At 47.2% G+C, this 12,765-nt stretch overlaps 1 protein-coding gene across 5 annotated transcripts in view; it reads right to left on the bottom strand.

The window, feature by feature from the left end:
- SNX22 (sorting nexin 22) overlaps nucleotides 1–12,765 on the bottom strand; it is a 121,628-nt gene that overhangs the window by 19,790 nt on the left and 89,073 nt on the right. For all 5 annotated transcript variants that reach the window (XM_063926342.1, XM_063926345.1, XM_063926346.1 and 2 more), the window contains exon 6: nucleotides 4,648–4,715. In XM_063926342.1, coding sequence (XP_063782412.1) covers nucleotides 4,648–4,715 — 68 coding nt within the window. The remainder of the gene's footprint in view (nucleotides 1–4,647; nucleotides 4,716–12,765) is intronic.

Here is a 12,765-nt window from a genome sequence, read left to right as displayed (position 1 = left end):
CAGGCTTCCTATACAGGAGCAAATAGCTCCATCAGTAAAGTGTCTGCTGTCAGAGTAACAGGTCATGGGTTCTAATCCTGGATATGACTGCTAAGATGTGTGTGATTTAAAACAGAAGACGATGAAATGTATATATACAGTATATACATTTTTTTTGTATATATATATATATTAGTGGCGTGCGGTGAGGTCAGTGGCTGGTGAGGCACTATAGCCATAATGTCCGCCGAATCCTGCCGATGGCCCCTACCGCCGCCGAGCCAATGCCCGCTACTTGCCCTGAGCCGCTGCTTGCTGCCACCGCCAATGGCTTACAAACTCACCCACCATCAACTGACCCAGCCCTACGCCACAAATTTGCATCTCAGTCCAATGCCGCCAATGCCTGCTACCTGCCTGCTCATCATACTTGTGATATATTGTACATTTGTATAGAAAAAAAAATTTAAAAAAATTAGTGTTTGGGACTGGGAAGGGAGTGGGAGGAGGACATGAATGCAATTTTGTTGTCCAGGGCTTCCATTAACTTAATGGAAAAGGGTCTGAATGGGTTAAAAAAAAAATTAAAAAAATGCGTGAGGTCCCCCCTCCTAAGTATAACCAGAGGCTGGTTATACTTAGGAGTTTAAATACCAGGAAAAAAATTGACAGGGGTTCCCCGTATTTAGACAACCAGCACCAGGCTCTTAGTCCGGTCCTGGTTCCAAAAATACGGGGGACAAAAGATGTAGGGGTCCCCCGTATTTTTAAAACCAGCACCGGGCTCCACTAGCCAGGGACATAATGCCACAGCCGGGGGACACTTTTATGTAGGTCCCTGCGGCCGTGGCATTACCCCCCCAACTAGTCACCCCTGGCTGGGGTTCCCTGGAGGAGTGGGGACCCCTTAAATCAAGGGTTCCCCCCCCTCCAGGCACCCAAGGGCCAGGGGTGAAGCCCGAGGCTGTCCCCAGCACCCCTGGGCGGTGGGTGCCGGGCTGATAGCCATGTGTGTAAAACAAAAGAGTATTGTTTTTTGTTGTGGAACTACAAGGCCCAGCAAGCCTCCCCCGCTTGCTGGTACTTGGGGAACCTCAAGTACCAGCGTGCGAGGAAATAACGGGCCTGCTGGTACCTGTAGTTTTACAACAACAAAAATACCCAAATAAAAACACAACACACACACCGTGAAAGTAAAGGTTTTTTAAAAACACACACACTCACACATACTTACCTACATCCCACGCCGGTCACGTCCACTTGTCCAGTAGAATCCAATAGGGGTACCTGTAAAAATGAGAGAGAGATTACTTACCTACATCCCACGCCGATCACGTCCACTTGTCCAGTAGAATCCATTAGGGCCGGTACCTGCAAAAACTGAAACTTATGCTTATATACATCAATGCACAGGAGAGAGAGAGAGAGAGAGAGAGAGAGAGAAAGAGAGAAAGAGAGAGGGAGGGGGAGGAGGGAGGGATGTATGTGCTGTACTCACCACAGGCGCCTCTCGCTGTCCCTGCACTCCGGACGTGGCTCCGCTGCACACACAGACAGACACCTGCTGCTGAGGCTGGAGGAGGAGAGCGCCAGCCGCCGCTGCTCAACTTTCACCACTTGCCTTACACTACAGACGCCGGCTCCAGGAGCGCTGCCGCCGCTGTCTTCTACACAGGGTCCCTGACATGATCGCCAGCAGGCAGCAGCAGGTGACGGACTACGGGGGGATGAAGGGAGGGGAGCAGCTTACTGTCCCGCCGCCTCGTATGGATGATTGGACCAGCGGATCCAGCACTGGATCCGCTGTCCAATCATTTCTGCCTTGCTGACAGTGATGTCACGAGGCACTTCTATAGGTGCCGCTTTGCCTATGCTCTTCAATGGGCTTTTACAGCCCACTTCTTGGCCCCACCCCCCGCTCGATCCCTGTTTCCATTATCTACGGGAGGCACTGCTATCAGTGCCTCCCAAACCTATTTAAAGCCCTAAAATTATTAGAATAACATAAAGAACATACTTATGACACAGAACATGTGTCATAAGTATCTTCTTTTTGTTATTTTAATAGTTAATCACAGGGGAGGCACAGCCTCCCCTGACTGCACGTCCCTGATATATATATATATATATATATATATATATATATATATATAAAATGCACACACTTACATGCATATATTTATCTAAGTACGGGGGGGGGACCATTATTTATCTTGCCTCCGGGCAACTGGGACGAACTTACGCCACTGGTTCTCAGTACTGTAAACCACTCCTGTTACAAGCTCACACCTTACTTGTAGGGTGAGACAGGGGGTGACCAACTCTCATCACAGTTTAGAAAGAACACATCTCAAAAAACAGTGTATGTAAGCAGCCTATTTTAATGGGAGCTTTTATAATAAATGTACAAAGTTTTTACAAGAGCTTAACTGGTGGCATTACCTTTTTTGGGTGTATCTGGTACAAGGCTTTGATTTCACGAATCACCACATCATAGACCTGACCCTGCCTATAAAGAATACTTTGTGAATTCCATCATTATTGAACTCTGGAATATTAACTTTGCCATACACATGATGAATTATCAGTAAGATACAGAAATATGGACTATTACTGTCATCATTGATAACAATAACTGAGATAGATACTTCTTTACTCGCTGGAGCGCACTCTTAATATCTTTTCTGTATGTACCATTGTTGAAACCTTGCTGGTGGGTTTTTGGCAAGTGAAGCAGCCAAACAAAAAGTGTGTTACGAACTAATAACGTTCAGTCTATTGTATAGTTGACATTTGTTAAAACACTAAGATAGCGGCACCCTGAAAAGTCATAATTTCACAAATATTTTGTTGTGATCGAACCCCCTTTTTCAGTTACTAAATAATGAGATGTAATGTGTGACTAAAATGTAGCCCAGACTTTGCTGAGAACAATGATTTCTGTCCCAAGGCTCTAGCACCTTCCACTTCTGAGATACACTGCTCAAAAAAATAAAGGGAACACTAAAATAACACATCCTAGATCTGAATGAATGAAATATTCTTATTAAATACTTTGTTCTTTACATAGTTGAATGTGCGGACAACAAAATCACACAAAAATTATCAATGGAAATCAAATTTATTAACCCATGGGAGGTCTGGATTTGGAGTCACACTCAAAATTAAAGTGGAAAAACACACTACAGGCTGATCCAACTTTGATGTAATGTCCTTAAAACAAGTCAAAATGAGGCTCAGTAGTGTCTGTGGCCTCCTCGTGCCTGTATGACCTCCCTACAACGCCAGGGCATGCTCCTGATGAGGTGGCGGATGGTCTCCTGAGGGATCTCCTCCCAGACCTGGACTAAAGCACCCTCCAACTCCTGGACAGTCTGTGGTGCAACGTGGCATTGGTGAATGGAGCGAGACATGATGTCCCAGATGTGCTCAATTGGATTCAGGTCTGAGGATCTCATCTCGGTACCTAATGGCAGTCAGGCTACCTCTGGCGAGCACATGGAGGGCTGTGCGGCCCCCCAAAGAAATGCCACCCCACACCATTACTGACCCACTGCCAAACCGGTCATGCTGGAGGATGTTGCAGGCAGCAGAACGTTCTCCTTGGTGTCTCCAGACTCTGTCACGTCTGTCACATGTGCTCAGTGAGAACCTGCTTTCATCTGTGAAGAGCACAGGGTGCCAGTGGCGAATTTGCCAATCTTGGTGTTCTCTGGCAAATGCCAAACGTCCTGCACGGTGTTGGGCTGTAAGCACAACTCCCACCTGTGGGCGTCGGGCCCTCATACCACCCTCATGGAGTCTGTTTCTGATCGTTTGAGTAGACACATGCACATTTGTGGCTTGCTGGAGGTCATTTTGCAGGGCTCTGGCAGTGCTCCTCCTGTTCCTCCTTGCACAAAGGCAGAGGTAGCGGTCCTGCTGCAGGGTTGTTGCCCTCCTACGGCCTCCTCCACGTCTCCTGATGTACTGGCCTGTCTCCTGGTAGCGCCTCCATGCTCTGGACACTACGCTGACAGACACAGCAAACCTTCTTGCCACAGCTCGCATTGATGTGCCATCCTGGATGAGCTGCACTACCTGAGCCACTTGTGTGGGTTGTAGGGAGGTCATACAGGCACGTGGAGGCCACACACTCTACTGAGCCTCATTTTTACTTGTTTTAAGGACATTACATCAAAGTTAGATCAGCCTGTAGTGTGTTTTTCCAGTTTCATTTTGAGGGTGACGCCAAATCTAGACCTCCATGGGTTAATAAATTTGATTTCCATTGATAATTTTTGTGTGATTTTGTTGTCAGCACATTCAACTATGTAAAGAACAAAGTATTTAATAAGAATATTTCATTCATTCAGATCTAGGATGTGTTATTTTAGTGTTCCCTTTATTTTTTTGAGCAGTGTATTTGCATTTGCACAAACACCTACAAATGAAAATTGCACTTCACCATGGTGTAAAGATGCCTGCCATTTCTAAAAGGAATTAAGTAAAAGAAAGATATTGTGGTTTTGATCCTTTAGTACATAGAGGTGATACCCGACAAAAGAAAATTATAGTCAATCACCCAGGAAATTAAAACTTAGACCACTTGAGATGGACTGACCCATAAGCGATTTGTGAGAGGACAGGAGCAGTTTGCTACTGATTTAATACTGTGAGACATCTTACCTGTATCGGGAGGAAAAATGTACAGGTCCTTGTAAAATCCTACCACTGCTTTGTGTGCCAATTGAGAACTGGAAGAAAACAAATGTCAGTATTTACATCAGAGTCATTTTCATGGTAGCATGAATTACACAGATATTTATACCATCTATGAGACATGATACCAAAGAAACTGTCAGTGTTGCTATACAGGAATTAAGATATGGCTTTCACTGGACATTTAAAAAAGTAAATACAAACAAAACACAATTTTTACCCAACCTCACAGCAAGTAGCTAAACTGTGGAGCCCCGTGGCTGGGACCTCCAAATTTAATCAGAGACAGCTCTGGGATGCTTCTTCAGTTCTTCTGCATGGTGCTTACAACCAAGAGAAGGGGACATTGACTGATTCTATTTCTAAAAATGAGTATAGTTTTAAAGAACTATGGATCTGTCTAACCACCCCAGACGTAGGCAATGAGAGAGGCAATGAGAGAGCACTATATTAATTTAAACTACTTTCTATTGTTACCTAATACATGTGAAGAATTTTTGCTCTGCCAGGGGTGCGTGCTCCCAAAATGCATCGGTCCCTGGCATTTAAGACCCATGGTTCTACTATCCAAAAAGAATAGTGAACAATAATAAAAATATCTGTCCTAGCTGTTCTTTTTTCTTTTTGGTTATGAGTTTTCAAGAAGTTATGTAGTCTTTCAGTAAAGCTGCTGTTTCCGGTCTATTTTCTATCAGAGTGCGATTTTATTTTTTCCCCATGGCCTTGCTAGCTGAGATGAGGAGGATGTGAGGCAAGATAAATTCACGTTAGATGGAGTTACTCACTGTTCAACCCTCGCCATGAAGAAATGAGGCGTATGCTGAATGTTTCTGACTTTTTTATAATGCAAATATAATAGTCATTTTCATACTGGAATATATTTGTATTTTACAGTAGATATATTTATATATGACATGGGAATTGGAGTTAAAAGACAAAAGATTAAAGAAGTCAGTAAAAAATGGAATGGAAACATTGGGTTAAAGTAAAACAGATTATTTTACAACCAATGGCTTCTTAAGATTTGACTTGTGCATGCTTGAGTTCATCTTATATGTAGAATATACATTTATATGCAGGTCTTAAACAATTATACTCCATTTTGTAAACCACTGAAGGTAGTTTCCCAAACGCTGCCATTACAGTCCAGGTTTTAAGGATATGCAGGCTTGAGCACAGGTAACTTAATTAGTACCTCAATCAATTTGATTTAACTAAGTAGACCCAGACATGGATTCTTTTAAAACCTGGACTGTAATGGCGGAGTTTGAGAAACTGGCTTAACGATTTTGCTCACAAAACTATTTGTAGGTTAAAATTACACATTTGACCACTAGATGAAGCAATTATTTTGCATAAAAATCATCACCTGTCCATCACATAATATAAATAGGTCATGCTGTTATGCGGGATTTACCATGGTCACTAGAGAATGAGCCATAGGAGGGTGGCTTCTATCCTGTCATAATGCAGAATTTATAGGTGAAAGGTACAGAATTGTTGGGAGGTAGGCACTACTGAGACCACTTCTTGAATATGGTGTATAGTTTTTAGCAGCCCATAGGTGGAACATAGGTGTGGTGAGAAGTGCGCAGGGCTGGTCACACACTGTAGAAGCCGAAGCTGAGAACAGGTGTGTGTGTGTGTGTGGTGGTGGTGGTGGTGGGGGCTGGGGGGGGGGGGGGGTAGATGGGGGCCTGAAGGCAGGTGGAGAAGGGCTGTGGGGAGGGAGGAAGTGGAGCAGCCGGTAAGGGGATTATCTCCATCCTGACACTGCCTGTGGTAAGCCTAGATGGCGGCCAAACTACATACAATGATTGGCGCCTGGGGACTTCTGCCTTGCGATCCCAGCCACCAATCAGGTAGTAGTCATCTTTCCTGCTCTTGGGCTGTTGCTAGCCGGCAGGGAGTTTAACTCAGGGCTGCACAGACTCATTAACCCCCTAGAACCCCCTTCAACCCTGCTGCTTACTTCTAGGGACAGCTATGTATTCCCCTGGGGCTGCCTGCTGTACCCTAGAAAAAAAACTTAGAGGGGGGAGGCTATTAAGAGCGGGGTGACACCTTTCCTACAAGACCATGTCCCCTTTTTTACACTGTCATCTAACATATTAACCTTTGCAAAATGTAGACATGACATGTTGACATTAGGGTTAGGCTCAAGACATAACACATTTCATCAGTGTCGAGATGATTAAACATTTCTACATGATGAACATGTTGACCTGTAACCATGGTGAATGTTAACAAGATATACCAAACTATTATCCCCCTACCGCCCAGGTGTGGTTTCCAGTATTTCTATGCATGAAAACAGGTGGGATATAAGCAATAAACATAACGTTATATGGATCACATCTACAGGAGAAAACTTTGTACCTTGCTTTCCACTAGTTAAAAAGCATTTAATTTGCAAGTGTTAAACGACTTTAAAAAAAATAAGAATTTACTTACCGATAATTCTATTTCTCGTAGTCCGTAGTCGATGCTGGGAACTCCGTAAGGACCATGGGGAACAGCGGCTCCGCAGGAGACTGGGCACACAAAAAAAAGCTTTAGGACTACCTGGTGTGCACTGGCTCCTCCCCCTATGACCCTCCTCCAAGCCTCAGTTAGGATACTGTGCCCGGACGAGCGTACACAATAAGGAAGGATTTTGAATCCCGGGTAAGACTCATACCAGCCACACCAATCACACCGTACAACTTGTGATATGAACCCAGTTAACAGCATGATAACAGAGGAGCCTCTGGATAGATGGCTCACAACAACAATAACCCGATTTGCTAACAATAACTGTGTACAAGTATTGCAGATAATCCACACTTGGGATGGGCGCCCAGCATCCACTACGGACTACGAGAAATAGAATTATCGGTAAGTAAATTCTTATTTTCTCTGACGTCCTAGTGGATGCTGGGAACTCCGTAAGGACCATGGGGATTATACCAAAGCTCCCAAACGGGCGGGAGAGTGCGGATGACTCTGCAGCACCGAGTGAGAAAACTCCAGGTCCTCCTCAGCCAGAGTGTCAAATTTGTAAAATTTCACAAAAGTATTTGACCCTGACCAAGTAGCAGCTCGGCAAAGTTGTAAAGCCGAGACCCCTCGGGCAGCCGCCCAAGATGAGCCCACCTTCCTTGTGGAGTGGGCTTTTACAGATTTTGGCTGTGGTAGGCCTGCCACAGAATGCGCAAGCTGAATTGTACTACAAATCCAGCGAGCAATAGTCTGCTTAGAAGCAGGAGCACCCAGCTTGTTGGGTGCGTACAGGATAAATAGCGAGTCAGATTTTCTGACTCCAGCCGTCCTGGAAACATATATTTTCAGGGCCCTGACAACGTCCAGCAACTTGGAGTCCTCCAAGTCCTTAGTAGCCGCAGGTACCACAATAGGCTGGTTCAGATGAAACGCTGAAACCACCTTTGGGAGAAATTGAGGACGAGTCCTCAATTCTGCCCTGTCCGTATGAAAAATCAGGTAAGGGCTTTTACAGGATAAAGCCGCCAATTCTGACACACGCCTGGCTGAAGCCAGGGCCAACAGCATGACCACTTTCCATGTGAGATATTTTAAGTCCACAGTGTTGAGTGGTTCAAACCAATGTGATTTTAGGAAACCCAAAACAACATTCAGATCCCAGGGTGCCACTGGAGGCACAAAAGGAGGCTGTATATGTAGCACTCCCTTAACAAACGTCTGGACTTCAGGCACTGAAGCCAGTTCTCTCTGAAAGAAAATCGACAGGGCCGAAATCTGGACCTTAATGGATCCTAATTTTAGGCCCATATACACTCCTGCTTGCAGGAAATGCAGGAATCGACCCAGTTGAAATTCCTCCGTCGGGGCCTTTTTGGCCTCGCACCACGCAACATATTTCCGCCAGATGCGGTGATAATGCTTTGCGGTTACATCCTTTCTGGCTTTTATCAAAGTAGGGATGACTTCGTCTGGAATGCCTTTTTCCTTTAGGATCCGGCGTTCAACCGCCATGCCGTCAAACGCAGCCGCGGTAAGTCTTGGAACAGACAGGGTCCCTGCTGGAGCAGGTCCCTTCTCAGAGGTAGAGGCCACGGGTCCTCTGTGAGCATTTCTTGAAGTTCCGGGTACCAAGTCCTTCTTGGCCAATCCAGAGCCACGAGAATAGTTCTTACTCCTCCCCGCCGTATAATCCTCAGCACCTTGGGTATGAGAGGCAGAGGAGGGAACACATACACTGACTTGTACACCCACGGTGTTACCAGAGCGTCCACCGCTATTGCTTGAGGGTCCCTTGACCTGGCGCAATACCTGTCCAGTTTTTTGTTGAGGCGGGACGCCATCATGTCCACCTTTGGTTTTTCCCAACGGTTCACAATCATGTGGAAGACTTCCGGGTGAAGTCCCCACTCTCCCGGGTGGAGGTCGTGACTGCTGAGGAAGTCTGCTTCCCAGTTGTCCACTCCCGGAATGAACACTGCTGATAGTGCTATCACATGATTTTCCGCCCAGCGAAGAATCCTTGCAGCTTCTGCCATTGCCCTCCTGCTTCTTGTGCCGCCCTGTCTGTTTACGTGGGCGACTGCCGTGATGTTGTCCGACTGGATCAGCACCGGCTGACCTTGAAGCAGAGGTCTTGCTTGGCTCAGAGCATTGTAAATGGCTCTTAACTCCAGGATATTTATGTGAAGTGATGTCTCCAGGCTTGACCACAAGCCCTGGAAGTTTCTTCCCTGTGTGACTGCTCCCCAGCCTCGCAGGCTGGCATCTGTGGTCACCAGGACCCAGTCCTGAATGCCGAATCTGCGGCCCTCTAGAAGATGAGCACTCTGCAACCACCACAGGAGAGACACCCTTGTCCTTGGGGACAGGGTTATCCGCCGATGCATCTGAAGATGCGATCCGGACCATTTGTCCAGCAGGTCCCACTGGAATGTTCTTGCGTGGAATCTGCCGAATGGGATTGCTTCGTAGGAAGCCACCATTTTTCCCAGGACCCTTGTGCATTGATGCACTGATACTTGGCCTGGTTTTAGGAGGTTTCTGACTAGCTCGGATAACTCTCTGGCTTTCTCTTCCGGGAGAAACACCTTTTTCTGGACTGTGTCCAGGATCATCCCTAGGAATAGAAGACGTGTCGTCGGGATCAGCTGCGATTTTGGGATATTGAGAATCCAACCGTGCTGCCGCAGCACTACTTGAGATAGTGCTACTCCGACTACCAACTGTTCCTCGGATCTTGCCCTTATCAGGAGATCGTCCAAGTAAGGGATAATTAAAACTCCTTTCCTTCGAAGGAGTATCATCATTTCGGCCATTACTTTGGTAAAGACCCGGGGCGCCGTGGACAATCCAAACGGCAGCGTCTGAAACTGATAGTGGCAGTTCTGTACCACAAACCTGAGGTACCCTTGGTGAGAAGGGTAAATTGGGACATGGAGGTAAGCATCCTTGATGTCCAGAGACACCATATAATCCCCTTCTTGCAGGTTCGCGATCACCGCTCTGAGTGACTCCATCTTGAATTTGAACCTCTGTATGTAAGTGTTCAAAGATTTTAGATTTAAAATAGGTCTCACCGAGCCATCCGGCTTCGGTACCACAAACAGCGTGGAATAATACCCCTTTCCCTGTTGCAGGAGGGGTACCTTGATTATCACCTGCTGAGAATACAGCTTGTGAATGGCTTCCAATACCGCCTCCCTGTCGGAGGGAGACGTCGGTAAGGCAGACTTTAGGAAACGGCGGGGGGGGAGACGTCTCGAATTCCAATTTGTACCCCTGAGATACCACCTGAAGGATCCAGGGGTCCACTAGTGAGTGAGCCCACTGCGCGCTGAAATTCTTGAGACGGGCCCCCACCGTGCCTGAGTCCGCTTGTAGAGCCCCAGCATCATGCTGAGGACTTGGCAGAAGCGGGAGAGGGCTTCTGTTCCTGGGAACTGGCTGTTTGCTGCAGCCTTTTTCCTCTCCCTCTGCCACGGGGCAGAAATGAGGAGCCTTTTGCCCGCTTGCCCTTATGGGGCCGAAAGGACTGCGCCTGATAATACGGCGTCTTCTTATGTTGAGAGGCTACCTGGGGTAAAAACGTGGATTTTCCAGCAGTTGCCGTGGACACTAGGTCCGATAGACCTACCCCAAATAACTCCTCCCCTTTATAAGGCAATACTTCCATATGCCTTTTGGAATCAGCATCACCTGACCACTGCCGCGTCCATAACCCTCTTCTGGCAGATATGGACAGCGCACTTACTCTTGATGCCAGTCGGCAAATATCCCTCTGTGCATCACGCATATATAAAAATGCATCTTTTAAATGCTCTATAGTCAGTAATATACTGTCCCTATCCAGGGTATCAATATTTTCAGTCAGGGAATCCGACCAAGCCACCCCAGCACTGCACATCCAGGCTGAGGCGATTGCTGGTCGCAGTATAACACCCGTGTGAGTGTATATACATTTTAGGATATTCTCCTGCTTTCTGTCAGCAGGTTCCTTAAGGGCGGCCGTATCAGGAGACGGCAGTGCCACCTGTTTAGACAAGCGTGTGAGCGCTTTATCCACCCTAGGGGGTGTTTCCCAACGTGCCCTATCCTCTGGCGGGAAGGGGTATGATGCCAATAACCTTTTAGGAATTATCAGTTTTTTATCGGGAGAAACCCACGCTTCATCACACACTTCATTTAATTCCTCAGATGCAGGAAAAACTACAGGTAGTTTTTTCTCACCAAACATAATACCCTTTTTAGTGGTACTTGTACTATCAGAAATGTGTAAAACATTTTTCATTGCCTCAATCATGTAACGTGTGGCCCTACTGGAAGTCACATTCGTCTCTTCATCGTCGACACTGGAGTCAGTATCCGTGTCGGCGTCTGTATCTGCCATCTGAGGTAGCGGGCGTTTTAGAGCCCCTGATGGTCTTTGAGACGCCTGGACAGGCACAAGCTGAGTAGCCGGCTGTCTCATGTCATCAACCGTCTTTTGTAAAGAGCTGACACTTTCACGTAAATCCTTCCATAAGCCCATCCACTCAGGTGTCGACTCCCTAGGGGGTGACATCTCCATTATAGGCAATTGCTCCGCCTCCACATCATTTTCCTCCTCATACATGTCGACACAGTCGTACCGACACACAGCACACACACAGGGAATGCTCTGATAGAGGACAGGACCCCACTAGCCCTTTGGGGAGACAGAGGGAGAGTATGCCAGCACACACCAGAGCGCTATATATATGTTGGGATAACACTATACAGAGTGTTTTTCCCCTTATAGCTGCTGTTTATATTATACTGCGCCTAATTAGTGCCCCCCCCTCTTGTTTTACCCTTTTCTGTAGTGCAGGACTGCAGGGGAGAGTCAGGGAGACGTCCTTCCAGCGGAGCTGTGAGGGAAAATGGCGCCAGTGTGCTGAGGAGATAGGCTCCGCCCCCTTCTCGGCGGACTTTTCTCCCGCTTTTTTCAGGAATCTGGCAGGGGTTAATATACATCCATATAGCCCTGGGGGTTATATGTGATGTGTTTTAGCCAGCCAAGGTGTTCATATTGCTGCTCAGGGCGCCCCCCCCCCCAGCGCCCTGCACCCATCAATGACCGTTGCGTGTGGTGTGCATGAGGAGCAATGGCGCACAGCTGCAGTGCTGTGCGCTACCTTGGTGAAGACTGATGTCTTCTGCCGCCGATTTTCCGGACTTCTTCTTGCTTCTGGCTCTGTAAGGGGGCCGGCGGCGCGGCTCTGGGACCGGACTCCGAGGCTGGGCCTGTTTTCGGTCCCTCTGGAGCTAATGGTGTCCAGTAGCCTAAGAAGCCCAAGCTGGCTGCAAGCAGGCAGGTTCGCTTCTTCTCCCCTTAGTCCCTCGATGCAGTGAGCCTGTTGCCAGCAGGTCTCACTGAAAATAAAAAACCTAAAACTAACTTTTCCTAAGAAGCTCAGGAGAGCCCCCTAGATTGCACCCAGCTCGGTCGGGCACAAAAATCTAACTGAGGCTTGGAGGAGGGTCATAGGGGGAGGAGCCAGTGCACACCAGGTAGTCCTAAAGCTTTTTTTTTGTGCCCAGTCTCCTGCGGAGCCGCTGTTCCCCATGGTCCTTACGGAGTTCCCA

The sequence above is a fragment of the Pseudophryne corroboree genome, chromosome 6 (assembly GCF_028390025.1).
Source record: "Pseudophryne corroboree isolate aPseCor3 chromosome 6, aPseCor3.hap2, whole genome shotgun sequence".
Classification (NCBI taxonomy): Eukaryota; Metazoa; Chordata; class Amphibia; order Anura; family Myobatrachidae; genus Pseudophryne; species Pseudophryne corroboree.
This window is presented reverse-complemented; position numbering and strand designations above follow the sequence as displayed.